Genomic DNA, 23,864 nt, shown 5'->3' with positions numbered 1-23,864 from the left:
CTGGAGTCTTTCTGCTGGCAGGGAGGTGGTCTATGCCTAGTTTTCAACTATAAGAGCCAGGAGACCTGACTTCTAAGACAGGCTTCTTCGTTTTTCCAGCTAAATTGTGTGATTCTAGATAAATCACCTTATTTCGGTGTCTTCATTCCCTTATCTTTTAAATTGAGGAGTACTTTAAAAGAGATTTGAACTTCAGCTAGTACAACTCCATTCGCAAACCGGACCTGTACAAAACCTGCTTTATCTTAATAGTTCTATAATCAGATTGCTTTAATTCCTCATATTGCATGGGATGTTCCTCTCACTCCTTTTTTATTTCTTTCCTTCTCACTGTATCTGCCTTATTAAAGCAGTAGTAACCTCAAGCAGCTCTGCAAGCCAACCAAGCATGACGAGGTCCACCAACAGCCAACTTGGAAGTACAGTCACTAGTACCACCATTTCCGGCTTTAATCCAGGATTCCGGGATCCGAGGAGAGTCGAGGCCGTAAATAACAGGCCCTATCTAGATGGTAAGAAGCACCTGTGTATTGATTTGTGTTCAGGCTCTTTTGGGTAAAGGGGAATGACATGGCTTGCAAACCTCTGCTGTGGTCGTATTGGTAGATTTGTTTATTCCTTTTGGTTTGATACTTTTAGCCCTGATTCTGTCTTTGGAGATCTGTTTTGTTCCATGTGCAAACACGAGTGGAAGGATTGTAATTCTAAGATATGCAGTGAATATAGCACCCCACTGTTTTCCTGTGATGGATTTCATTCGACCGTACCTGATAACATTTTCAGTGGCAAGATGTGTGGTAAAACAGCAAAGCAGGTGTTGTGTGATGTAATACAGAATCTACATTTGAAACCTTGATTTACCTTCCAAATAGGAGATGCATAGGCAGATGCATCAAAGAAAATACCGGGAGCAAACGGGCAGATTCTTAGAATCTGGCCGTTTGCTCCCGGTATTTTTGCATTTGGGATGCATCATCCCAAATGCAGAAATCGCAATTTAAGGAATCTCTAAATAGCGATTCCTTAAATTGCTCTTGCATTTAAGGAATCCCAAAATGAGATTTCTTAAATGCAATGCATGAAACCCAAAAAAATAGCGAATTCGCTAATAGGGGGAGCCAATTGCCATGAAGTTGAACTTCGTGGTAATTTGCTAAAACTTTGAAAAATGCACTTTTTTATGCATTTTTCAAAGTTACATGTTGCGCACACACATGCCCATAGGGCATGTGTGTGTGTAACATTTGTGCACAGGTCCATTTCAGGGGTGCAATAGGAATGAATGTGAAAGCCATTCCTTATTAGCGATTAGCTATTACCGAATCGCAAATAAGGAATCTGTAGGAATCGCTAATAACATTGCGATTCCTACATGCATCCCGTTTTACGAGTGTTTAATAGCGATTCCTTAAAATTCGCTATTAAGGACTCGCAAAACATAACTTTGATGCATCTGCCAGATAGACATCACACAGTAAATGTCTCACACTATTATTTAAGAATTTACTGGGCGCTGTAAATACTACTGACTATTCCAGCATACTCATAATCTCTGGGCTTTATTGTTTTGAAGATATAACCCCTTTCTCTTTGCCTGAAAAGACCATTTAACCATCTTGCCTTTACTTGATGAAACCCCTGCAAAAAGTAAGGTGGAAATCGAGCCCTCCATAATTTAGAATCATGTCAGGTGCCCTTGAAAGAACAGACTATTGTCTAGTGAACCACTGCCTTCTCCCCTCTATGTCTTCCCAAGTTGGAAACACTTTTTTAAAACGCAGTAATTTTTTAATTTAAAGGCCAAGAGCTCTTTAAAAATGTTTTTCTAATTTTGGACAGTAAATGCAGGGACTGAGGTCTTTGCAAATTTCTTTGTAGCCAATCCCAGGGGACCGCAAATTCTAACTTGTGAAATTCATATTTTTTAGGAAGGAATTTTTGCACCCCCTGACCCATTTTGTACCTAGGTTTCATTCCCATATCGGAGTGCAAATTGCACATGACTCGTTTGCAAAAGGGAATGGTATATCAGTCCGCAAGTTCTCTAATCACAGGGCTTGTCATACTGCAGGCTCACTAAACCTGTGTGAGAGTACATTGGATAGTAATGTTGAGTCTCACTTGTCGGCGCTTTGTGACTGTTTAGTACAAAAGTTTCTACCTAAAGGTTTAATCTAATTTCAACATCACATACTTCTGCATAGTGTGAAGAGGTTGTGCCCGCAGAGCAAAAATGGACTGTGTTAACGTTGTAGCTCAACACACAAAACAGACAAAAAATGGGCTTGTCTCTTATCAAGATATGCAGGAACATTGTAAATGCGGGAATGGCTCCTGTAATATATTGTTGGTCATAGGTTTAAATAACTTTCGTTCTTTTGAGGTTGGTAAAAACGAGTAACATTTAGTGAGTTATTGTAACATTGGTTGTCAGCACCTACAGAAAACTTTGTATGTAAAGTGTGCCACATAAATATAGTTGATTTTATATTTGTGTTGCTCTTCAACGGTTTTCTTGGATGATTGCATGCTGTAGAGTAGCTATTATATTTTTGTCCCTGTTCTAAAAGTTTTCATGGATGATAAAAAAAATTCAGGACTGCCATGGTTTTTGTACATTATTACTTAGAATGCATGAGGTTATATGCAGGAAACAATGTTGCTAGTGCAAGCCAAAGTTATTTTGACCTTGCATTAGCCGACCCCTAGCGGAAGTTAGATTTTACTTGACCCTTGGAGCTTTGTTCCTAGCCTATGTATCTCCAGCACTGGGAAAACAGTATGACGTCTCACAGTCCTTCGAGTGGATATCGTTCACGTGGCTGGAACAGTATGGAGACTGCCTCAGACCTGCCAGCCAGTGACACTGTAGGGTAAAGTTTGTTAGGGACTTACCCTGTATTGTTCTTAGAAATCAGAAAATAACAAATCTATACTTTTTAAAGTTGTTTACACAAACCAAGACTAATATAGACCAAAGGCTATCATAGTTAAACTGAAGTACAGGTAGTATTATGAATGTGAACAGATAATGAATAACTAATATTTTATTAAGGGTTAACAATATCCTATATTTGATTTTCTGTGAAGTTAGAAATTTAAACCATCAAATCCTCTCATGCATCTCCCTAGGTAGCGGGCCATTTGCTGAGTGGGTGTGGTGAATCTATGGGCAGAGTGCTCAGCTGGCTGACCTTCAGTCCCGTAGAATCAAAAAAGTTCTCCAATGAGTGACTGAAAACAGGATTTATACGCATTGCGTCTCCTTGCACATGTGAGAATTTTCCTTGTTACCTCCCTCACCATATACAAACCCCTACCGTGGGAAGTTATACTCACATGAGATAATGAGAAAAATGTGATGAACTTATATTCATATGTGTGGAAGCACATGGCTCACAATCATATTGAATCAACAAAACCTTGCACAACGTCTATTCATTAGTACATAACCATTTCTTGGTACATCACCAGAGAGCAGGAATTACAGTTCTTAAATGGCGATGACTGGCAATAATTCATAACAATGCACTTCCTGAAATTTCTGAGAGTGGGATGGGGTCCCCAAGGCCTTTGTGTGATGACCAGGATAATCCAGTGCCAACCTCTTAAGAGGCCCAACACTCTACTTTTTCTCTTCACACAGTCAGAGCAGAGATTGAGGCATCCAACGCACACCTCCAGAGCCTAGCAAACTGCTGGAAAGAAATTCCTGCTTATAGACATAGCCCGTCCCAGGTACCCAACACCAGAGGCGCAGCCACTGCAGTTCTTGCAGAAAAGGAAGTGAGGAGGCCAGACGTGGGAACCAAGAGGTCTTATGTGGAAGGTGAGACCATAATATTTTTTTCAGTTTCTGTTTAAGTAACCAAGTAATGTGAGCATAGACCGATATGCTTTCAGAAAGTCAGTGGGTCTAGGCAGGGATAGTGTGGAGTGAATGAATCAAGATGATTTGTACAAGGCTAGGCATACCTCATTTGAAGCACTGAGTCTATTTCTGAAGGTCTTTTTTGATGCACCATTTTACTCTCTGGAGGTCTCATCTCAAGTATCGTGACCAGTTCTGAAGAAATACTTTCACTATATTGTGGGACTCATCTGGTGCAATGCATATTGTTCAGAGGCCATATAATTTCCATTGTTACAAATTGTGAAGGCCACATGTGTGTGTGGTTCTGGAGACGTTATAAAGCATTCAATCCAGTTTGGGAAGCCCTCTTCTGGAGTACTGCTCCTAGCACCCAAGACATCACCAAATATACTATACCTGGCTCTGGAAACGGTATCTTTGAAAAGCAAATAACAATAGATAAAAGGGTTCAAATTGGTGTTGGCTGGAATTGAGGAGCAATAGGATAGAAATGATGGAGGCATTTAATTATCTCAGATGTTTAAGTGTTGGCTAAAAAGGGCATCCTATCGGAGCAGAGGTGTAGTTGTAGAATGAGCTGACACAAGATAGATGTTGTTCATGAGAGAGGAGCATAACGTAAGAATGACATTAAGAAATTCTTCACCACACAAAGGGCTGTAAGCACTTGAACCACCTGCCAGCAGATGCAGACATGGGTTTAAACAAAGACTTAGCTGTAATGTAAGTAGAGTCTTCTGCTTGCCATCAGACAGAATCATAGGCAGGGTTATACCAGCCTGGCAGTCACAGGTATGTCAAAAGGCACCAGGTGCATATCATCTCCTTGGAACTGTACATATTTTGTGTGAGAACATTTTATTATCTACTTGTCTTCTCCAGCAGAGTCACCTCCAGACTTGGCAAACCGTTTGATGAAAAAGCAGTTCCAAACTCCAAGTCAGTCCCCAACAAGCTCCAGAAGCTCACCTTCAATGTCCCCAGGTGGAAGGGACCCCAGGCGCCCAGAACGAGGTAGGTGACCAATATAACCTGTCTTTATCATTTCAAGATGCATCAAGCAGATCATTTTGTTTGCAGCATGTGTTTCTGTAAATCACATGCTCTGCAAACTCCTATAATCTACTGTTGGGTGCAGACGCTTGTTTTTCTTTGTTTTGATTTCGAGATAATTTGTGATCAATTCCCGAAACTTACAATGCACCAGGACAAAGATCAAACTTCTGATTGGTTGAGGTGTACTTCATGTGCTCCGGGCTATTGAGCTTCGGTTAACATACAGTCAACTCCATGACCGGAATCACCAGCAACAATATCAAAAGACCAACTTTCATCAACAACGCTTTGAATTCAACTGGAACTGAAGGGTTCTACAGGCACCAGGTAGTAAGAGAGTGCCTAGAAGTGGAGGATGTCGAGGAGAACACGCCTTTCTAATTTTGCCCCAAATACCATTTTAAATTTCTGTGGTCAGACCATCACCAAATTTACTATGATGATTACCTCGAGATTAAGAGGAGTCAAGCTGCTCAGCCTGCTAGGCATTTAAGAATTAAAAAAACATATATGGTTAGGCGAGTTCGTTGGTGGGCATATTGTACAATGTAGTGCCACAAAACTACAGAGTCTACTCCAAGCTTCAGCCCTGAGGAAATTGTGGGAACTTCCTTTGAAGAGGAAAGCCACTCATGATTCCTGCAAACCAAGCAGAACAGAGTACTGAAACCCTTTCCTCGAGCAGGTGCAAGCTGCTGGGAAACCTGCATCCAGATCGGAGGCAACACCAAATGCACTTGTTTCTTGACCAACATTGGAGGATCAACCTGCAGAGGCTCATCCACAAAAATAGTCTTACATGAGGCCAAATAATACTCTCAAAGGAGCCAGGAATCGTGCCGAGAGTTGGAACCAAGAGGCCTTGACAGTCTGCTTTCGCCACTGCCCTCAAGCCCACTCGGCCTGAAAATCCCACCTTGGCTCCAGACAAGCCATGAGGCAGGGGCTTCGAGCCTCGACTCCAACCTTTGCTTTTTAGACCTGAACCACCGATCTGACTATTTCTGCTCTGAAGTCAGATCAAAAACTGATTTTGGTCCAGTTCTCACCTCCAGTCTCAATGGCAAGTGACACAACCCTACCCATCGAGATGCTGGAGGTGCCTGATGTCAGGCAACTGAAACTTTACATTCATCCTACCTCTGTGAAAATTCTGGCTCAGGTACCATAGCAGGTGGCAGACCCTACACCACTCAAAAAGAAGAAGCTTGCTTTTGAGAGGGCTATTTCAGAGAAACTCCAGATAGGCCATACCTATGATATGTAGGTAGCAGCACACTTGTTCAGGCTCCCCACCACTGCAATATCATTCCCCCACTACCACAGCTATCACAGATGCCACCTTAACAATAGTATTCAGAACAGGCACACATGAGATCCATTTCAATGCGCAGGACCCCTACTTTAGGCCAGTTTTACCAGACGATGGGAAAGATTACTGGCAAGACTACAATGTTGACCGACAGGACATGAATCTTGAGCCCTATCCAGTCAAGGCCTGACTCCCGATGACATGACCACCTACCAAGGGCTGATTACCATAATGTGAAGCTCCATGTCGTGGATGATGGGGGAAATCTTTGCTGGATAGGTCCAGGCAATTCCTGCCAGTACTCAGGAGAATGACAAAGTGTACAGCTGAAAACTTCAAGGAGTCTTTTAAAGGACAGTGTGGCGATACCCAGAACCGATAATAAATACAAGCTGGTACCAGATGACTCTATTATATCACAGGACAGGTACCACTGGACTCTTTAGTCGGGCACTATTATATGAGGAGAGACATGTGCCTCTGGATTCTTAATTGAGCACACAGTTTGCAAGAACTGTATCTCACAGGGTACTGGGGGCGCGCTGCCCCGACAAAGAAAGCTCATAGCCAATGCTGTTGAACTTCTCTCAAGGTACGACAGTTATTATTGGGAGGAGCTGGAGCAGCTAATAAAAGTTGCTGGGAGCTAGTGCAAGACTGAAGTCTGTCTCAAATGTGAGTATTTGATGTGAGCGTGCCATATCTGATACTGCCTCCTGAGATGTTAATATTAGCAGTTTGTGGGCATATATTATGTATCCAAGCATGGCTGAGGGTCTCTTGCTAACTTCCAGTGGTGCAACATTATCTTATCAATTTGTACATGGACGTATACATGCATAGAGTTGGGAGGAGCAATAATTTCAAACATTTAATAAAATATAGTTTTATTCAATTTTATTTTTGCTGTCTAGCATGCAAATCAATAAAATCTAAGTGGTGTTGTACGTCACTCCAGTATTGTTTCAAAATGTTTTCCATATGTAAAAAATTTCAACAATATCTACATAGCAAAAGATAAAGTTAGCAGAATTGATGGTCCTCTTTATGGCGCTTATGAGTTTTACTATATTGTTGGTCTTCCTAGCAGAATTATCTGAGTATCTCTCAAAGTATGTATGGAGTCCTTCGTTAAGCATACATAGTCATTCCTTCTTCAGGTTTGCTATGTTCTGAAAAGAAGAATTTGAGTACTAATTTCGAATGGCTGATTAAAAGGTGTTCGATTATATTCAAGTCAGTCCTGGCTTAAATCTTTCCATGTTTTAGTCTTACTGTGAGAGGCTGGCTCACCATATGCTGTACCAAAAAGAGGTATGGTGTATAGTGAGTCCAGTGGATCTCCAGTGGTTGTACAGAGGCTAAATAGATAGCACTAATGCTCTATTTTGTGGTAGTGTGGGCGAGCAGTTAGGCTTATCAGAGAGCTGTGTTAATGCATTTGTTGTACATACAGTGGGAATAAATGATACATACACTTAATTAATGAGTCCAAGACCAATTTACAAAAATAGTACTCTGGTATATTTATTTACTAAGACCACAAAACTTTCATAGAAGCAAATACGTTTTTAAATAAAAATACTTCTCAGTTTCAAAAGTGGACACCGTGCAATTTTCTGTCTTTGGAATATCAACCAATGGGAGGAAAATAATAATACGGTTTTGCAGGTAAGTACACAAATTACAGTTCCAGCCTTTGGGCTGCAGTGTTGCAGACGGCAAGGTTCAGGTAAGCACCAACATTGCACCACCAACGGCATAAAGCGGCTGGGTGCAGAGCTTAAATCTGGAGTTAGGGCCCAGTGTTAACCAGTGGGGACTGGGGATGCTTGAAGACACGCTGCTTGCAGGTAAGGAAAGCAGCTGCATTGTTCAATCTTCTGAGGTTTAGGCAAGCACAGGGTGGCCACAAAGCAGCACCAAACATATACCACCAGCGGCACAGGGGCAGGCGGGTGCAAACACTGTGTTGGGCGCCCATTGCGAGGAAATGGAGGAACTTGGTTTTGAAAACAGGCTGCAGGTGTCGAACCGAAGGCTAAACAAAGAACACCATCGACAGCAGAGGTAAGTTGGGATGCTCTGGGTCGCAGGGACACCATTGGTCGAGCTCCTCCAGGCCCAGGGACTTTGGGTGCCGAGGTGTCCTTTGATGTCCCGTTTCTCTTACAGAAGCCGATCGCAGTTGGAGGATACCAGAGTCCTTTTTTTGTTATTCTTTCTTCATAAAAGACAACAGGAGGGGAGTGCTTTGTTACCTTCCGGTGTTGCTCCTCTAGCTCAGGGTCACTGACTCCTGGCTAGGCCTTCATTTAACAAATTTTGGGAGTTCCCTTACCCAACTTGTTTCTCCTTCCATGTTGAATTCCGTCTTTCATCATTAGACTTCTAGATTAGTGTTAGAATTTTTCCCGGAAACGTTTCCATATTTTCATCAATCAATCAATCAAGGTTTTTAAAGTGCAAGTACTCCCCTGTGAAAATATCAAGGCGCTGGAGGGGGATACTGATCCGTCTGGGCGCTGGGGTTCAGACGAAGATCCAGGTCTTGAGATCCTTCCTGAATTGGGTCTGCGACAGGGATTGCCTGAGGTGGAAGGGTAGGGTGTTCAAGGTCTTGGCGGCGAGGTAGGAGAAGGCTCTTTCTCTGGTCCTGGTCTTGCGGATCCATGGGATGGTGGCTAGGGCAAGTTGGGCAGAGTGATGTGTCTGGTGGAATGTGAGGCGTTGGTTCAGATATGCTGGTTTTGCGTCATGAAGGGCTTTGTAGGTGTGTGTGTGAGGAACTTGAAAGTGGAGTTCTGACAGGTGTTTTGTGCTGTGGCTGTGGCGGGGGATGTTGAGGACCTGTCTAACTGCGTTGTTTTGAGCGTTCTGTAGTTTCCTGAGGAGTTTCTGGGTGATGCCAGCGTAGAGTCTGCTGCTGACGAGCGCATGGGTGACCGTCTTTTTGGATTCGGTGGGGAACCATCTGAAGGTTTTTCTAAGCAGGCAAAGTGTGTGGAACTGGCGGTTCATTGTGAGCGAGGAGTTCAGGATCTATTTCTTGGACCCATTTATACAATCCTGTTTAGAAAATCGCTAAGCAGACTTGACCCATTCGGAGCCTGTCAAAGAAGCGTTGGACACCCATTTCGAACATATTTCTCCCCGTACAACTAATACTAATATAAAAAGCAATCGTGACTGTCTCGACCCAAGTTTTCTTTTAGTGCCTTCACCTTCTAAAGTGCCAAAAAATATCAGTACAAGGCTTAATTGATTTCAAACTTCATTATCTCGTAATTACCTTACCCACTTCTTGCCAGAAATCTTGGATTGCCGGACACTGCCAAAATAGATGTACATCGTCTGCTTTTTCCAATCCACATTTTGGGCCTCACCTCACCTTCTGCTCTCCCAATTTCGACAACTTCTTCGGAGACCAGTGCACTCTATGCACACCGAATTAAGCTAAGACCTCCTGCGATGGCATGTCCACTCCCCAGATATCCTCTGGCAGGGTAAGGGGTTCGTCCCCACCTTGCACCAGCACCCAATACCACATGGATACTTCCTTTTGTCTGGGCGGGGGTATTTTGTAATGTATCTTCCCACTCTGAACTATTAGTCCCTCCTTTACACTGTTCTTGTGCCCAACACATTAGTGGAAAAAATAAAAAAAATTAAACCCTATTGTTTGTGAGATGGGACACTACTTCCCATGACCTCAGGGTACCCACCTCTGTCAATTGACCCCACTTTGTTATCCCAGGCTCGCTCAAAAGCCATGCCAGCTCATCCAGTAGACACACCAGGGTTCCTCATGAGTGACATATCAGGGCTACATCACTATAATATGGTATCCTTTGAGTCGCCTAACTTCAATCCACATTTTACAGGCTGCTTGCAAAGTCTTCAGCCTAATTTTCTTGAAATATTTTGGGTGTCCAAACGTAAACAAAAAAATCTTACCCTCCTGGGAGATTTTCCAGTAGTGCATGGTAAAGGGGTGATGAGGTTTGAAATCCCCTCGTTAATAGAATTCTTATATTTATTTTATTTTATTTTATTGGCAGTGGGAAAAAAATTGCACAGAGAAACAAAACAGAAAATAAGTATGCAATATCTACAGTAAATACATAGTCATTAAACAAACACAGAGAAAATCAGGAAAACAAGAAGTACAGCTAGAAAAATTAACATGATCATAACCAGTTTGTGATGAGTAGCCATATTTTTTGGCCTAACATCTTCCTTCTCAGACCTTTAAATTTGTATACAGCATTTTCCAGCTGAAAAATATTCAACAATTTTGATTGCCATTGATAAAACACAGGCGGTTCAACATCCAACCAACGATGCAATTACGATAAGAGGACATTGCAATGAATATAAACCCTTCTTCAGCAATTGTTCTATTGGTAATTTGATCAGTTTGTATTCCAAGTATAACAAGTTCAGGCGTTAGAACAATAGCTACATCCAAAATGGTACTAAGGAAGCCTTGTACTTGGGTTAGAAATAGAGTCAATTTCGGGCAATAAAAAAACATATGACACAAATCAGCCGCATTGTAACCACAGCGGCTACAGTTCACACCTTTCTGTGCTTTCAATTTTGATAATTTAGATGGTGTATAATACAAATCAAAAATAGACATATAATGTTGGCTTTTGAATGAATCATTGAGAATGACTTTACTACAAACTTCAAGAGATCTAACTATGTCTACGGTTTCTAAGCCAAAAGTTATTTGCTATTTTTTTGCGTAAATATCTAAATTATCTTCTATCTTCTCCAAACATTTTTGATATATTATACCAATCTTATTTCCCTGCCAACAGCATTCCAACAAATCTATTTTGCTCATAGATTCTGATATAGTTAAGTTCTTCGTAATTAAGAAACTGCGGATCTGTAAATATTTAAAAAAAATCAGCTCTATCAAGACCAAATTCGTTTTGTAGTTGAGAATAGGAAGCAAATTGCCCATCATGGAACAATAGACCAAATGATTTTATTTTTAAGTCAAACCATCTATGCATAACAAGGTCATTAAAAATCTCGGGTAACATAGGGTTCTGTAGAAAGGGGGTATAGTAATTAAATTTTGGCAGAAGATGAAGCCTTCTGTTGATTTGCCTCCAGGTCTGAGATGCGGTAATCATCATTTTAAATTTAGTTTTTTTGTGATAGCTAGGTTCTATTAACCTGAACAGCCATTGCCGAGCTTCAGCTCCAAGCAGCATTTCGTAAATTGATGGAATCAAGGAATTGTCTAAACTATAATCTGGGAACATTAGAATACCCATTTGCTTTAACATGACTGCCCAGTAGTATAGACGAAAACTAGGAACTCCTAGACCGCCCCTTAGTTTTGGCAGAATGCACCATTTAAGGGCTCTTCTGGCTCTCCGATAACCCCATAGGAACCTGGAAATGCTTCGATCCAATTTGTTAAAAAAGAAAGAAGAAAAGAGAAGAGGAATGGTACGAAATAAATAAAGGAATTTTGGTAGTATGATCATTTTAATTACATTGGTACGACCAGATAAAGATAAATGCAAATTGTTTAGCCGTTCCAGAGTCCTATTGGTAGACATTAATAGAGGATCTGTATTAAGCCCTACTATGTCATCGACCGTTGGAGAGATTATCACACCAAGGTACAAAGCAGTAGGTGCAAGAGCTATTCTGTCGGGTCTGCCAGTGGAGGAATGAACTATCTGAGTTTTAGAAATGTTAAGCTTATAGCCTGACAGCTCACCGAATTCTTGGGCAAGTTCTATAATTTTAGGCATAGATAAGCCTACATCGGGAGTGACAACTGCGACGTCATCAGCGTACGCAAGGACTTTATGATCGATCTGGTGTATGGTCACCGGGGGAATTCCTATTTCTTTTGTAATCTTATTCAAGTATGGTTCAATGTATAGGGCAAACAGCAGGGGGGAGCAGGGACAGCCCTGTCTTGTTCCCCTGGTGATCGCAAACGAACAAGATGTTTCAGTCGCTATGCGGATTGCTGCCTTCGGATCATGATATAACGCCTGGATGGCCAGAATATACTCACTGGGGAACCCTTTCCATGTTAGGACAGACCATAGGAACCCCCAGTCGACTCTGTCAAACGCTTTTTCCGCGTCCAACAGAATAGCGCCGACTGGGGATCCCGTAGCCTGTGCCCAATCAAATAGGGTAATGATACGCCTAACATGATCAGTAGTATCTCTTTTTTTAATAAATCCGTGTTGAGTCTTGGAGACCAACATGGGCATTATGTTAAATAATCTGTTTGCTAACATTTTAGAAAAAATGTTGCTGTCCGCCGTAATGAGAGAAATAGGCCGATACGACCCTAGCTCGCTAGGATCCTTTCCCTTTTTTTTTAAACACTACGATTGTAGCTAGAGACCATGAGGCGGGTGGAAGCCCCTGGAATGCCTGATCAAAGATCTTAAGTAGCTCGGGTTTTAAAATATTCCTAAAAGTTCGATAGAATTCAAGGGGGATTTGATCTGGCCCCATGGCTTTCCCAGATGCTAATCTCCTCCCATGTAATTGGGGAGCCAAGAAACATTGCATCCTCCTCGAACATCGGCACATTCTCAATTCCCCTAAAATAATCGAATGGGGTTCTATCTGTATCGGCCTCGATCTCTGGTTTATTATATAGTGCTTTGTAGAAGTCACTAAAAGCATTCAAAATACCTTCCTTAGGTTCTTGGGGCACTCCAGCTAAATCAGTGATTTTAACTATCTCATTTTGCATGGCTTTTTGTCTAATTCTTTTAGCTAAAATTCTCCCAGTTTTTTCATTTAACTCGTAGCACTCTGCCTTATGTTGTTTATATTGTACCGCTACCTGATCGGCTAAATAAGAATATGAAATAACCCGTTCAATAATTATCTGTCGTTGAGCTTGCTGGATGTCAAAATCATTACCATTAATGATCTGCGTCACTAGATTTAGTTCAGCTTTTCGTACTTTTTCCATTTTATCTCTTAGCTCTGTTTTTGCCCTTAAGCGTTGGAAATTAGAATAACTTATTGTTTCCCCTCTTACAACGGATTTAAAAGTATCCCAAACTACTTGAATTGAAGCGGTATCAGAGTTACGAGAAAAAAAATCTTTGATGGTCTCCATCATATGTCGAATATAGTTATCATCAAGCAGAAGACTCCTTTGAAATGACCAATGGCAGTTTGTATTGTGAATTTTAGGGGGAAATGACAGTTCTAGTATTATAGGGTTGTGATCTGAAACCAATTGTGGCAGAATCTCAATTTCGGCGTTCTCAAGAAAAAAAGAAGTAGTAAAAAAATAATCTAGACGAACAAACTTTTTATGCGGATTTGAGAAAAAGGTAAAGCCGGGATCGGTCGATTTGTTTTTATTCCACACTTCATACAGCCCGTTGCTCAAAACTATCTCCCTTAAGGCTTTAAAGGTCTTAATCTTACGTCCTCTATAATTTCCAAATGTCCTAATATTGCAATTAGCGTCAATATGGACATTCATATCACCGCATAAAATTAACGGCTGAGACCAGCCAGCCAATTCCATGTTGATTGTATTGAACACCTCACTGTCGTCTAGATTGGGACCGTATAAGCAACACAAAGTGAATCTATTACAGTTAATATTAAGTTCAGCCATCCCCATCAGCCCCATTTATCTGATATCGTTCTGCAGCATTTTCCAAGGTTTTTTTCATAAGGATTGCAATTCCCCTTTTAACCCCAGTTTGTTTAGAACTAACCAAAAGTTCCAGACCCAAATTCCTCAAAATCTTACGTTTCTCCCATGGGATGTGGGTCTCCTGCAGGCACAGGATGTCTATGTTTAGAGACTGAATTAATCTACGCAACACCCCAATCTTTTTAAGATCCTTGATACCATTGATGTTCATAGTACATATTTTAACCTTCCTATCCATTGCTATAGATTCTGGCTTCTAAAGATGTCAGAAATCCTCTTCTAAATAAAGATATACAAAAAAGAAACATAGAGAGAAATACTTTGACCAATTCTACTCTGTTTGCTCTGGCAATTACCACTGCCTTACACCCCCACCACCACCCCCCAACCCCACCAACCCCAACCCCCACCCCCCTGTGTCACCCCCCTCCCCAACATCAGAGGCTCAGGAACACCCAGTTCCTGATAAACATGGAATGCCGTGTCCCCCTGCCACTAGGCCCCCATAGGAAAAACCACTGTTAAATAAAAACGGATAAGAAAAGAGCATTTATAACATAAGACAATAGCTTCTCTAGAGCAAAATTATCCGGTTCAAAGCGATTCTAAATATTCTTTTGCTCTACTCTCAGACGAGAAGAATTTGGTTTGCCCTTTCACGACTATCTTTAACTTGGCCGGATTTTGTAGAAATACAGTAGCTCCTTTCTTCTGAAAATCTGGTATAAGCTGGCGGAGATGCCAGCGCTGGGTCACGGTTGCTTGACAAAAATCTGGTCTTACAAAAAATTCGCAGTCATTAGCTATAGCTTTTTTGTCAGGCCTTGCTAACATAAAGATTTCTTCCCTTGCCAAGAGTTATTAAAAGACACCAATATTGCCCTGGGATATTCCTCGGCCCCCTGACGCGGTTTCCTTATTGAAAATGGGAATCTATGTGTCCTCTGCACTTCTTTGGCCCAGTCCCAAGTTGACAATTGTGGGAAGGCTTCTTTAAGTAGCTCAATAATGAATCTCCTGGCATCCCCCCCTTCTTTTTTCTCTGGTATTCCAAGGAAGCGCAAGTTATTCCAGCGGGCCTGGTTCTCCAAGCCCTGCAGCTTATAGGTAATATCATCTTTAAAAGCTTGCACATTATCCAGTTCTTGTTTCTGATTAATGTTCTCATCTTCCAGGGCCGAAATCCTTGCCTAGGTTTCGGTCACTCTATCGGCTGTCTCGCCACAAAGTTTGATAGCACGACGAACAGCGTTCTTAACCTTAGAACAAGTAGCCTGAGTGCGCAAATTTTCAGCTTTTATTTCAGCCCGATGCATATTCATAGTATTATAAATTGTTGTTAACGTGATCTCTGCTGCGCTAGATGAATCTTGTGCCGGGTTCAGCGTCTCGTTATCCGAATCCTTATATTTTTCAACTAAAATGCCTAGCAGTATAGTTGGAAGTCTGGGAAAGCTATCCTATCCTCCTGTTTCCACTTACTCAACTTCTTTTAAGCAGTTCTTACCCCTCTACGGTTCCAAAAAAATTCAGACTGTTCCCCCTGTAATTTTATGAACCAATCTGACCTAAAGCTCAAAGGGATTGCGTTAAAAATTATAGTGAACTTTGGGAGAATCATCATCTTTATAATGTTAGTTCCTCCTAAAATGGAGAACAGGAGCTATTCCCAGAAATGTAACATTTGTTTCCAGAAATGTGAAAAAAAAATTGTTTCTAGCAAGAGCTTGTTAAAATTTACTCTTTTGCCACCTGGATCCCCAAGTATCTGATCTCCTTCTTCTCCGGGAGATTATCCAATGAGACATTCCATGACATCAGCTCAGTTTTGTGCTGATTAACTAAATAATCAGAGACTTCCCCAAAGTCGTTTAAACCATTTTAAATTTTGGGAAGGAGTTTTTAAAGTCTTGTGTGTATATTAGGAGATCGCACACGTAAAGCGTCACTTTATTCATCCAATCATGATTTCGGCTTTCTCGGAGTTCAATATAAAGATTTAAAAGTAGGGGAGACAGAGGTCAATCCTGTCTAGTGCCTCTACCTATCTGAAATTGCTTAGTTAATTTTCCATTAACCAATATTCTAGCCATTGGAGCTTTGTAAATAGTTCTAATTGCTCTAAAAATATTACTCCTCATATCTTGCTGTTTAATTACCTCATATAGGAAGGGCCAACTCACCCTTTCGAAAGCCTTGGCTGTGTCTAAAGTAATGACAGGAAGAGGGAGGTTTGAGTCCAGAGCGGCATCTATTGCTCTCACTAAGTCGCAAGTTAATTCAAATATCAGCCTACCCTTCATGAAACCCTTCTGATCTTCGTGCACTAGTACCCCAATTACTTTCACCAACCCTTTTGCCAAAATTTTAATGTAGGTCTTATAATCCTTATTCAGTAATAGTATTGGCCTGTAGGATTCACATGTTCTAGGATCTTTATCTCATTTTAGTATTATTGTAATTGTTGCCTCCTCCCATGACCTAGACTGGGCACGACCTTCCAGGTATATTTTGTTTAATAATCTATTTAAAACTGTGTTAACTTCTTCTCTCAGGACGCTATATATCTCCTACAACAAACTATCAGAGCCCTCTGCCTTCCCCATTATTAGTTTCCTAGAGTTCTAGTCACTTTCTCGGTGCCTATTTCCTGTTTTTAAACATCCTTTCAGGGTTGTTTGTAGTACGGGGAGAGGATCCTCTCTAAGTCAGGTAACAATCTGTTTTACTGTAGCCTTGGAGTCATTTGTGTACAGGAATTGAAAGATATTGACAAAGGCGTGCTCCATATCTTTTTTTTCTAACCAGTGATCCCCAGTCTCCTTGTTTACTATCTCCTTAAACATATTTTTTGAGCTTTCTGCCCTTGTCTTCCAAGCCAGTAGTTTCCCACACCCTTTCCCGTACTCATGATGTGCCAACTTTCTGGCCGCCCACCTTCTCCGCACTGTGTTTTTAGGTCTCGCACCTGGCGACGCAGCGCGAAGCGCTGTCGCCAGCGAGACCTATAGTCGTCGACTATGCTTTCAAGGGCTTGCAAGGGGGACAGGAGATGGGCACGCGCAGGCTGCAGGCCGGATCGGATATGTGGACGCGCACGTTAACCACGTACAGTTACGCGCTGTGCTCATCTCCTGTCTCCCTTGCAAACCTCATGCAGTTACTTTCACTTTCCCTCCCCCCTCCGCCGTCGGCTCCACGGCCCGTCAACGCGCCCCAAAGTGCAATACAGCTATTATATGTGAGATCTTAAGTAAGTTTCAAGGTATTCTGTTTCTACAGGGCTGTATACACAGTCAGCAATGTGTTTTCTTTGCTGATATCAATTCAGATCCTAAAAAAGAAATTATATTACCGTAGATAGGTGCAGAAGGGCACATTTGTTTGTACTTCAGTGCTCGTGTTTTCAGATTACGGAATTGTTCTGTGTCTGTCTGTTATATTTGGCTGCCTATACCTATCCAAGAAGTGGGAGTGTGCTCAAATATGTATAACTAAGGATGAGCGATACTAGTTGTGACTTCATTTTTTTCACAGAACCCAAAATACATATTTATAAATACAGATTGGCATTTTAGAAAATTAAATAGGATTACATCGAGAGCCCCAATTATAAACAACAATATTCAACTTAGATCTCAGTTACATGCAGTTAGTTGGCCTATGATGTCACAACCAAGCAATAATTTCGGATATTTCTGCCCATGTTAGGTGTTTTTCCGCTATCACAGCACAGCACAGCACTGATTCAGAAGGGCTCCCCCACCACACCGCCCCCTAGCACCCAGGTCTGTCACATCCGCAGGGGTCGCAGCTCTCCTTACCTATGTAGGTCTCGCCTTACCGCACCGCAGCCACAAGCCCAAGTAAGTCCCGAGGATCGCAGCTAGCGCCCGCACCATGGCTGCTGGCGGCAGCGGGAGGCGCCCCTGCGTCCCGTCGTTTCACTCGCGCGTCCTCCTGAGGCTCCGGCTCCCTCTCGGCTGCCCTCGTGCCCGTCTTGCACTCCAGCAGCCTCCAAGCCCAGGCGGCCATGCCGCTGACGTCAGCCGCGCGCGAGCTGTTCTCCCACACCGGGCCACTAGAGGGCACGTGCCAGCAACACCAGCTGAGGGCAAGGCGAGCTCCCGCTGGGTACAGAGCGCGCGCAGCTCTAACTGTACAGGAGGCGCAGCGGTAGGGGAGCCCGGGGGCTCTCGTGGCGCGATGATTCTTTAAACTCTCTACTAAAATAGCCTAAGAGTAGCCTCATTGTTATTTTTGTAGTCTTTCTTCAAGATTGTTGGTTCTCTCATTGGTGAGCTGGTGGTAGGCTGTTTCCGCGTCCTAACAGTGACGTCGCCAAGCTGAGGGTTGGGTTGTAGGGTGGCCTTTTGTTACGTGAGAGCCTGACAAAGCCAATGGGCGGGTTTCCGTGGCTGTGATCGACAGGCAGCAAAGGCAATGGAGGCTTGCAGAATCGCCGACCTGCGCAAATACTCAAATGATGGCTGGTAAGTAAGGCCGTTGAGCCACCTCTGATGGAAAAGTAGTTTATGACCATCCCTAAGAGATAACCAACTTCCCTTTCCTGTGAATCTCCCGATGTGATTTCCCCCTCCCGGCTTATTTGAAGTTGCACTTCCTCTGGGCTCGTCTAGAAAGTAGCCGGATACCAAATCATCAAGGCATGGTTCATTTACCGGTACAGAGACGCAACTAATTGTCCCAAAGCCCTTACCTACAGAAGTCGCCAAGACCACTACACCCCATTACTGAGGTGCGGTTGCCCGCAGCAGGTGAATCAGCTTGTCGCTGGATAACACCTTGTCAAGAAGGAGAAAGAGCTCCGGCCTCTGTTGACATGGGGTCGGGGAGGGATGTGAGGGGTCATGGGAGCGACCTTTGACCCTGCTCGCAGGCAGGTTGCTCCCCACGCTGCTGCACGGCTCTGCCTGCATTGTTTTTGCCTAATCTTGTATTTTTCCCCTGTGCCTAACTTGCTTTCTTGCTCAGACTTGTTTTTATTCCCCTGTGCCTGTACTTGTTTTCTTGCCCAGACTTGTTTTTATTCCCCTGTGCCTGTACTTGCTTTCTTGCCCAGACTTGTTATATTCCCCTGTGCCCATACTCGCTTTCTTGCCCAGACTTGTTTTTATTCCCCTGTGCCTGTACTTGCTTTATTGCCCAGACTTGTTTTTATTCCCCTGTGCCTAACTTGCTTTCTTGCTCAGACTTGTTTTTATTCCTCTGTGCCTGTACTTGTTTTCTTGCCTAAACTTGTTTTTCCTTCCTGTGCCCAGTTCTCCCGCGGCCCCGCCCGTTTTCCCCGCCCCTGGATCCCTGCGACCCCGTCCACCTGCAACCCCATTCGCCGCCCCGCTCCCGCCTCCCAGCTGCTCCTCCCTCCCACATCCCCTCATATGGAAGCCGCGCAGTGGTGAAAGGAGCGACCTATGACCCTGCTCGCAGGCAGGTCGCTCCCCATGCTGCTGCACGGCTCTGCCTGCATTGTTTTTGCCTAATCTTGTATTTTTCCCCTGTGCCTAACTTGCTTTCTTGCTCAGACTTGTTTTTATTCCCCTGTGCCTGTACTTTCTGTCTTGCCTAGACTTGTTTTTATTCCCCTGTGCCTGTACTTGCTTTCTTGCCCAGACTTGTTTTTATTCCCCTGTGCCTGTACTCGCTTTCTTGCCCAGACTTGTTTTTATTCCCCTGTGCCTGTACTTGCTTTCTTGCCCAAACTTGTTTTTATTCCCCTGTGCCTAACTTGCTTTCTTGTTCAGAGTTATTTTTATTCCTCTGTGCCTGTACTTGTTTTCTTGCCTAAACTTGTTTTTCCTTCCTGTGCCCAGTTCTCCCACGGCCCCCGCCCGTTTTTCCTGCCGTTGCGGCCCCGCCCACCTGCAATCCCATTCGCCGCCCCGCTCCCAGCTGCTCCTCCCTCCTACATTCCCTCATATGGAAGCCGCTGGCGCACCTAAGGCAAGCCCGTCTGTGCCCGTCCGTGCCTGGACCCCGCCCAGCGCCAGGACCCCTGGACACCACGAACGCCACGACGCCCGACACAGCTACAATGCCAGAACCCTCCACGCACTCAACACCGGACGATCACACACCTGCTTCCTGGCAGCTCCGAAGCGCACCCACGGAACTTTCACCTGCCAGAACTGCAGCTTCACAAGCATCCGCCCCACCATGCTGCCGACCAGGAAAGAACCCAACCACCTCAGATGCATCCTTCTCAACACCCGCTCCGCCCGAAAACATGCAGTTGAACTCTAGGACCTACTCGACTCAACCTCCCCAGACGTCGCCTTCCTGACGGAGACCTGGCTGTACCCTGCCTCGGCACCCGACATAGCCATAGCCGTCCTGGAAGGCTACTAGATCACCCGCAAGGACCGCACCAACAGAGCGGGAGGAGGAATCGCCATCGTCCACAGGAACACTCTCAGAGTCTCGACCAAAACCGACGACACCCTCAGCACCGCCGAACACCTGCACTTCCAGATCCACACCGACCCCAACACCACCCTCAGAGGAACCCTCATCTACAGATCGCCCGGACCCCGACCACAGTTCAGCGACTCCATCGCCGACTTCGTCAGCACACACGCCCTCGCCTCCACGGACTACATCCTCCTCGGGGACCTGAACTTCTACCTCGAGAACAATGACGACACCAACTCCACCACCCTGATCGACAACCTGGCCAACCTCGGACTCAGACAACTCGTCACAACACCCACCCACTCTGCCGGTCACACGCTTGACCCCATCTTCTCCGCAAGCCCCCACGTCTCCTTCAACCATACCACCGAACTTCACTGGACCGACCACCGCTGCATCCACTTCACCTTCAAGAAACCCACCAAGCACTACCGCACCCAACAGATTCCTCACCGCTGCTGGAGCAAAGTCACCGAAGACCAGCTAACCACCACCCTCGCCCAGAGCCCACCAGCCACCATACCGACCCCGACATCGCCGCCCGCAACCTCAGACAGTGGATCAACAACTGCGCCAACACCCTCGCCCCGATCAAGAAACCCTCCAACAATCATACCAACAAGAAAGCCAGCTGGTTCACTGAAGACCTCCGGGCCTCCAAGCAAACCGGCCGAAAGCTGGAGAAGATCTGGCTCCGTGAACGAACACCGGACAGCCACGCCGCCCACAAAAATGCCACCCGCAGACACCATCACCTCATCAGATCCACCAAAAGGGCATCCTTCAAAGACCGCTTAGACAACAACGTGCACAACAGCAAAGAGCTCTTCAACATCGTGAAGGAACTCTCCAACTCCAGCTCCAACACCAACGACGTCCCACCCTCGCAAGACCTGTGCGACTCGCTGGCCACCTTCTTCCACCGCAAGATCACAGACATCCACAACAGTTTCAACGCCACAACCGGACCGACAACCACTGAGACCTCCGCCCCCACGACCACCATCCGCACCAACGCCTGCTCTACTGGACCAACATCAACGACGATGACACCATCAAAATCATGAACACCATCCACTCCGGATCTCCCTCAGATCCATGCCCACAGCACATCTTCAGCAAAGCCAGCACATCCATTGCACCCCATCTCCGGAAAGTCATCAACACCTCCTTCGAGACAGCAACCTTCATGGAGAGCTGGAAGCACGCCGAGATCAACGCCTTACTCAAGAAACCCAAGGCGGACCCCAAGGACCTCAAAAACTTCCGGCCCATCTCCCTGATCCCGTTCCCGGCAAAGGTCATCGAGAAGACCGTCAATGAACAACTGACCCGCTACCTCGAGGAGAACAACATCCTGGACCCTTCCCAGTCCGGGTTCCGTAGCAACCACAGCACCGAGACTGCCCTCATCGCCGCCACCGATGACATCAAGTCCCTGCTGGACAACGGAGAAATGGCGGCCCTCATCCTCCTGGACCTGTCAGCTGCCTTCGACACGGTCTGTCACCACACATTACGAACACGCCTCCACAACGCTGGGATCCAAGAGAAGGCTCTGGACTGGACCACCTCCTTCCTCTCCGGCAGAACACAGAGCGTCCGCCTTACCCCCTTCCGCTCCGAAGCCAACGAGATCATCTGCGGCATACCCCAGGGCTCATCCCTCAGCTCAACTCTGTTTAACATCTACATGGTACCGCTCGCCCACGTCGCCCATCGGCACAACCTCAACATCCTCTCCTACGCCGATGACACCCAGCTGATACTCTCCCTCACCAAGGTCCCCCACACCGCCCAAACCAGCCTTCACGAAGGATTGAAGGCCGTTGCTGAATGGATGAGGAACATCCGACTGAAGCTGAACTCGGACAAGACGGAGGTCCTCATCCTCGGATCCAACCCTTCGGCCCGGGACGACTCCTGGTGGCCGACCGCACTGGGAACCGCTCCAACACCCACCGACCACGCACGCAACCTAGGGGTCATCCTGGACTCCACCCTCTCCATTACTAAACAGGTCAACGCCGTCTCCTCCTCCTGCTTCAACACCCTACGCATGCTCCGTAGGATCTACAAGTGGATCCCCACTGAAACGAGAAGAACAGTCACCCAGGCCCTTGTCAGCAGTAGGTTTGACTATGGAAACGCTCTCTATGCAGGAGCCTCTGCCAAACTCATGAGGCGGCTCCAACGCATCCAGAACGCCTCTGCACGCCTGATCCTCGACATCCCTCGCCGCAGCCACATCACACCCCACTTGAGAGACCTGCACTGGCTCCCGGTCAACAAGAGGATAACCTTCAAGCTCCTCACCCACGCACACAAGGCACTCCACAACACCGGACCAACGTACCTCAACAGACGACTCAGCTTCTACACCCCCACCCGCCAGCTCCGCTCCACCGCCCTCGCCCTCGCTACAGTCCCCTGCTTCCGAAGAGCGACCTCAGGCGGCAGATCGTTCTCCCACCTCGCCACAAAGACCTGGAACACCCTCCCCATCCACCTACGGCAGACCCAAGACCTGCTGACCTTCAGAAAACTCCTCAAGACCTGGCTTTTCGAGCAGTAGCAGCATTCCCCACCCCAGCGCCTTGAGACCCTCACGGGTGAGTAGTGCGCTTTACAAATGATATGATTGATTGATTGATTGATTGACTCTGCAGCAGATAGCAAGAGCTGGGAAGGAATTAGGGACGGGGACCCCTAGAATGTGACAGCAGACAAGAAAACCCAGGTCTCGTGACATTCACCAGCCGGCTGCTCACCCTTAACCCAGCGCAGTCTTCAGCTTCACACATACCCTACACTTGAACCCCTTCCTCCCAGCCTCCCTTTCAGACCGCATTTAATCCATTCAGGGTTATTTCCGTGTTCACATCTCTTAATTTCTAGAAGAATCATATTGTGTTCTTAGTTGATGTGGAAGAGGCATCTCCAACGAGTAGCTCGTGAACTTGTTTCTTTCGCAGTGCCGCTTAAAAATAGCTTATTCATCTACAGGACCGAACCCGTGCCCTGCGAGTTACACATCTCGGCATCGGGCTATTATTCTAGTAAACCGCGTTAATACTTCAGAGACAGTTACCACCGCCGAGCACATGTACCAATTCTGGTTCGGGTGCTGTGTGGCGGTGATGGGGGTAAGGAATAATATTTTTAGTGGTACTTTGGGTCTACAGAAAGAGGTCTGCGCATCATGTGTGCTTTGACATTTTATGGCGTGCAGAAATAATTCCATTAAACATAAGCCTTAGAAAGCAAAACCCTTTTCCGTGCTGCCACTCGGCACATATAAAAGCTAAAAACGGGTGAGTCGTCAATTAGGGGGCTGTCCTCGCTGTAGTGTTGGGATGTAGACGCGGGGCGGGGGGGACTCCGGAATGCCAGATTGTCGTTTGAAACAAAAACAAGTTTACCTCTGACACCATAAATCATACAATGTTTTTCATCTATCGCAGAAGTCCCTTTAATTGACTCTGCGGATTGTTTTTATTTTG

At 45.1% G+C, this 23,864-nt stretch overlaps 1 protein-coding gene across 8 annotated transcripts in view; it reads left to right on the top strand.

Moving 5' to 3' along the window:
- Window positions 1–23,864, top strand: part of LOC144783823 (uncharacterized) — a 982,913-nt gene that overhangs the window by 646,575 nt on the left and 312,474 nt on the right. For 6 of the 8 annotated variants that reach the window (XR_013601608.1, XM_078662569.1, XM_078662572.1 and 3 more), the window contains 3 exons: window positions 351–512; window positions 3,647–3,829; window positions 4,757–4,888. Coding sequence is in view for 6 of the 8 variants with exons in the window: in XM_078662569.1 (XP_078518695.1) it covers window positions 351–512; window positions 3,647–3,829; window positions 4,757–4,888 (477 nt within the window). In the remaining 2 variants the exon portion in view is untranslated. The remainder of the gene's footprint in view (window positions 1–350; window positions 513–3,646; window positions 3,830–4,756; window positions 4,889–23,864) is intronic. The other 2 variants (XR_013601607.1, XM_078662568.1) reach the window with 2 other exon arrangements.

This window comes from Lissotriton helveticus, chromosome 10 (genome assembly GCF_964261635.1).
Source record: "Lissotriton helveticus chromosome 10, aLisHel1.1, whole genome shotgun sequence".
Taxonomy (NCBI): Eukaryota; Metazoa; Chordata; class Amphibia; order Caudata; family Salamandridae; genus Lissotriton; species Lissotriton helveticus.
This window is presented reverse-complemented; position numbering and strand designations above follow the sequence as displayed.